General features: G+C 38.6%; 1 protein-coding gene across 1 annotated transcript in view; it reads left to right on the top strand.

The window, feature by feature from the left end:
- Positions 1-53: 53 nt before the first annotated feature.
- The window catches only part of BCAP29 (B-cell receptor-associated protein 29), a 22,284-nt gene continuing 16,574 nt past the window's right edge, over positions 54-5,763 (top strand). The window contains exons 1-3 of the mRNA XM_010137911.1: positions 54-145; positions 3,590-3,690; positions 5,678-5,763. Of these exons, the coding sequence (XP_010136213.1) occupies positions 54-145; positions 3,590-3,690; positions 5,678-5,763 (279 nt within the window). The remainder of the gene's footprint in view (positions 146-3,589; positions 3,691-5,677) is intronic.

Raw genomic sequence — 5,763 nt, 5'->3', positions numbered from 1 at the left:
GGTGTCGCGGGCCCGCCTGAGCCTCTGCCTTCCTCCGCAGCCCTGCCGGGACGATGACGTTCCAGTGGACGGCAGTTGCCACCATTCTGTACGGTGAAATAGGAGTCATTCTCGTGCTGTGCCTGCCGTTTATTTCTCCGCTGAGGTAGGGCCTCACTGTGCTGGACAACCCCAGCTCGGTCTTCTCACTGTCCTGGGTTTGACACTTCTGTTTTTATAAACACCGAGTTCTGCTGCATCTTGAACTGGCAGTGAATAAGCGGAAGGAATGTTGTTTGGCACTTGGGCATCAGGAGTTTCAGTAATCATAAGTCTCTTTTAAGGAGCTTTATGTTTGTTTTCTACACACTGCTGATTCATCCGAGCAGCAGTCGGTGCTCCCAGGATGAGCCTCACTATTTTGCTTCAGCAGGTGGGATGTCTTCTCTAGCGTGTTTGGGAATAGCCAGCATACAGGAGAGCATCTGGCTACCCCTGCTATGAGCTTACTAAGAAACGAGAGGACGGTGCAGCCGTTTCAGGAGTTGTTTGTCAAGTTTGCAAGGAGCACCTTTACAGTGTGTTTGTGTGCATTAGGCTTAGTGGGTGCTGAACAGATAAAACATGTCCGATACTCAAAGCTAACCATATACATCCTGTATAAGGGCTGTAAGAAATTTGTGATCATTTGCTTAAAAAAGGGGACTTCAGGATGCAGAAGGTTCAGGACTACTGAAATAAAAGCTTCTTATAAACTTTTATGTAGATTAGCAAAATAATATGGTTTCGGAATACAACACAAGAAAAATAATTGATTCTTGTAAAATAAATGCCCTTAGTAACCAAAAGAAACAAAATGTGTTAATTACTCTCACTGTATGCAAAGGCCTGGCTTACAGCACTATCTTGTTTCCTCTAAATAGCTCTTCCAATTTGCTAATGTTATTTTTATTTCTTTGTAGGAAATAAAGCTAGCCTCTCTACAAGAGAAACAGTTAGGATTTCTTTCCAGAATATTAGGATTTCTTTCCAGAATACAAGTCATTCTTCCAAACAAAAAACAAACCACACCCCAAAAAAACAGTGTAGGGTGAAACCTTAAAACTAAAAAAAAAAAAAATTGCTGCTGTCTTGGTGTTATGTAAAAACTGTTACATTTGCCTTCTGCATCTTTAGATATATTTAGGATTAAGAATTCAGCTTCTACTGTAGTATCTTAAGGACCAAAACCTAAACCAAAACCCTGCTGCATGGAGAGTCTGAATTTAACTACTTAAACCTGTGGGAGAGCCTTGGAAATGATTGGATCCTCTGCCGCCGAAACCAATGATTAGTTGTGTTTCCTGAACTTCAGAAGTTGAAACTGTTCTAAAATCTGATTTAACCTCTGATTTTTATAAGCTGACATGTGAGGAGTTCAGCATTCCGACAAAGTGTTGAGGTTTTGTGTTTTCTGTTGTTTTCTAATCAAAACTGCAACTGTACATAAGAAGGGAGAAGTGAGAGCTGTAATCTTCAGATTATTCATGGCCTATGTGGAGAAGCTAGCTGCAAGAATTTCTGTAGGCTGATGGCACAGGCAGAGAGTTGGGAGTGTTGAAATAGGTTTCACTTAGGACATAAACAGGGCTTGAATCCAGTCTTTGTGGGTGAAAAGCAAATTCATAACCTGCAGTGTTACCAAAATTTATTCAAACATTGAACACAGTGCTTTTAATTATATACAGCAGATTTTTGTGCTTGGTTTGTAGCATCCAGCTATTCCTTTGAACAGTGGTTTCTGAAAAAGTGAAATAGCTTTATCCTTTGTGACGTGCAATTACCTTAGCAAAGCTGTCACAAGAATCTTGTGGGGTTAAAGACTAGATTTAGCTGTTATAACAGTACAAGAGGGCAGTGGTTCTGCCTTACTCATCTTAGTGGCCTGGGAGCTGGCTCTGTCAGAGCGGTAAAGCACGTGAAACTGCTGTTCTTTAAGTTTCAATTTACTACTCTCTTGTCAGTCTTCAAACAGATTGTTTGCCTCTTTGGTGCCTGCACATTTTTTTTAGGATAGCGAACTCTTTTTCGAACTTGCTAACAAGCTTTTAAGTTCCTGAGAAATAAGTAAATTGACAATATAAAAATGCTAGTAAGCAAACAGACAGAACTGTACCGCCAAGTGCGGTACATCCATAGTAGTGGCCTGAATTATAATTTGGAAGGATTATATTTATGTGACTTCTGTCACCAAAGGGAAATGGAGCCTTAATATACGTGAATATCAATACTTGACAAAAAATAAATGTGAAAATATAACATAGGAAGACTTTGCAGTAAAGAGATCTTATTTTGAGCCTGAATCTAACTTGGCAGTATAGTTGGTCTAAGGTCATACTTTAGAGAATCACTTCTTAAGTGGAGATCAGTATGAAACGTGGAAAATTGCAGGTTGGCTTCATTCAGGTTGTAGCTTTGTTTAATTAAAGTAAGCTCTTTGATACAGACTATGGCTGTCTGCTATGAAGAATTCAGATTATGCTGAATTGAAGATTGAGGTTTTTGCACATGCAGTACTAAAACATTTTCATTCTTTCTGGTGCAAAATCAGAAGGAACCATTGGAGGTGATGATACAGTCTAACTTAAATTAGGTTCATAGTAGGCTGGACACTGATTCGTTAAAGAACAAGTTTTAACAGTCTCTGGCAAATGTAGCTACTCTTAACAAAAGCTGCAAATTTTACCTGATGTGTCCAGCTGATGACCAGCATGCCTGTGTTATATTCCTCATGGCATAACTAGGTATTGCTTCATTTGTACAGTAACACTGATGGTAACCTCCAGTAAAAGACAGGTAGTCGCTCTGTTGTTGTCTCTTGTGGGTTTCAATTCATTTGAGCACATCAAATGTTCTTCATTTGTGCTGCAAGTGTAAATCCTTGAGGAGTCCTCCATCCAGTAGTATTGAATAGGCAATTGATTATTTAAACCAAAAAAAAAAGAAACAATGGTCTGCACCACTACTGGGCCTCTTAGAGTCCCTTCCTGATCTTCAAAGAGATTGTAACTCCTGACAGATTGTAAACCAGACTTTTCCTTTTGTTGTCATTTGCAAGTTAGAGTGTAATAACAGTCCTTGTACTTTATAATTATGCAGACTCATCAATGTAAGAGATAAGCCTTCTGAAGGAGGATGGTAGAGAGGCTTTTAATTTGTGGATGGGTTTTATTTAGCAACAAGGGTATAAGTGGATAGAAATAAAAACGATGGAATGGGTTTTACAGGCTTTGCCCCATCCCTGAGTTTGTTGTAGTCAGGACTGAACCCAAAGTAATGCTAGCCAAAGTAAAATCTAAAATAAAACACATCTGGAGAGTACCTGCTATCGTGCAAGAAGTTTTCAAGTTGAACCAACTATCTTTGCCTGTATTGGCAACAGATAAAAGTAAGTGTCAAGCAGGTTGGATTGTTGGAAAAGTTATGTATACCTAAATTGTACTGCAATTAAAGCAGCTGTTTAGAGACCTTACCTAAGTCTCATATCAATAACAAAGCTCTCTTCTGTGAGGTGATTATGCTTTTCTTTTCATGTTCAATTATTTTTGAATAATACAATGCTATTTTACAGATGGCAGAAGATTTTTATGATTCCTCTGTGGAGCAAAATGGCAGTTTTTTGGAACAAGATGTTCCTTACAATAATAGTTTTACTGATCGTCTTGTTTGTTGGTAAGTGTTAAATAATTTCTTAACAAATGGAGGAAAAAAAAACCTCTGGTATGGAGTTCATGTCAGTAGATTAATTGAAAGGATTCGAGACTAATGTAAATCACCTAATTTGTTGAAAAGTTCTACAATAGAATGGCAGAGGAGAGGGCATCTGCTGCATCTATATTGGGAATCCAAATGCAATAGTAATAGAGCAGTGAATGAGGAGGAAAAATGGACCTTGGTCTAGGCTTCTTCTTGTACCTGCTTTCTCACACCAGTAAATGAACTTGACATGTTTGATACCAGAACTTGGCTAAGCTGCGTGACACACAGTAGATGGCACTCTTTCTCTTGGTTGCTGTTCAAATAGAAGACCAGAAAAATATATCAAAGTCCTGACTGCTTTGTGTGATATGCATCTCCCATAGTTCAACAATGGAAATATTTGCCCTGTGTGTCAGTGATAGAAGTAGTTCACCTCTGTGATAGAAGCAGTTGTCCTCCGTGGTCAGGAGAAAAGTGAAGTGTTTCCAGCACCTTAGAATGAAAATGCTGTGTAATTCCAAGCTACTTCAAATACAAAGAAAAAATGTGTGGTTTTATTGTCTACCAAGAGAACCATACAGCTGTGCTGCATATGTAACAAAGACTAGTCTACGATACTGTATTTCTAAAATTAAAATACGGGAAATGCAAGTAATTTTTTTATTTTAGGGTTTTTTTATTAGTATCTTTAGAAGTAGATCCTTCAGTACATAAGATTGAGAACTGATGGATGTCATTTACTCTCTTGAACTTCTGTTGAAAACTTTGACCAGAGTTTGCTTTTGAGTTAGTGATGGTTGTGGATTTTGCAGAAAGATAGCTATGGGCTGAAGTAAAGCAGTGATGAGATGCTTGCCACATAGCATAAGGTGACAGACTACTGCAGGACCAGAATCTTCACATAGCACAGGGATATGGACTTTTGTTTGGTCTTAGTCTTTTCATTTTTTTAAGTTTCACTTCAAATATTTTCTTTCTTCCCTCTAAATAACTTAAGAATATAAGAGAGACAGTCAGAACTGATATTACTCACATGCTTTTCTTTGGAATTGATTTGTTTGCTTAGAAAAATGCAGCGGCAATTTAGTAACACGTGGCCGAAATATTCTGCAAGAACTAATGATGTGTTGTGAAACATATTTTTGTTGTTGTATGGGAGGAGATTTTAGGTGCAGTATTGGCCTTAAGTATGCATGATGACCTTAAGTTTACAGATTGTAGTATAAACTCTTAACTGGGTTAGGTTTTGGTTTTATATGGATTAAGTCCTAATTATTTTGTCCTTTGAAAAGTGTTGGCAGTGTATTGGCCTTTCTGCAGAACTATCAGGAGCGTATGTCAGACGAAGGTGAAGGATGGATGAAAGGCAGATGAAAGAAGGCTGAGGTGTAGCTTACCCCCTCTATTCTGTTAATGTTCAATACAGTCTTCCTGTTTTGATGGAGGCTGTAGAAATATTTTTTCCCCTCTGTGATTCAAGCATAAAGTAGATACTTCTGTCATTATTAAAATACATGCTTGTCTAACAAATGCAATTATGAGGCAAATACTTCAGAAGGCATCTCTTTTTTACTCCTTCTCTCTCTGTTTGGTCACTGTTTGTCCACCCCATGGATTTTAATTCAGTTGTCAGCAGTGACATTTTGATGCTGTGTATCAGGTCTCTGGTAACACTTGTGAAGTGTGTTGCATTGGCCTGATCCCTGGTGGCTGGGTGCAAGCGTTGGACATGACTGTTCAGGCATGTTGTGGGCAGTGGATTGGCATATCTCTGAATTGTGTTTAAGTGATTTGTCAAGATCTATCTTTAAAATGTGTGGAAACGTAAGTAACATCACTATTTGTCCTACGCCTGTTTGCTGAGTAGAAAATCCAAATACGTATTTGCAGTACTATGTCTGGTTTATCATACGTGTGTACCCACAGGTGTGAATAAGAACAAGCTGGTTTTGTTTTGCAGATGCTGTCAGAGAAGTCAGGAAGTACTCAGCTGTGCATGTGACTGAAAAGACTGCAAATGCCAGTGCCTTTGACCACATTCAGATG

This window comes from Buceros rhinoceros, unplaced genomic scaffold (assembly GCF_000710305.1).
Source record: "Buceros rhinoceros silvestris isolate BGI_N320 unplaced genomic scaffold, ASM71030v1 scaffold3216, whole genome shotgun sequence".
In the NCBI taxonomy this organism is placed as follows: domain Eukaryota; kingdom Metazoa; phylum Chordata; class Aves; order Bucerotiformes; family Bucerotidae; genus Buceros; species Buceros rhinoceros.
This window is presented reverse-complemented; position numbering and strand designations above follow the sequence as displayed.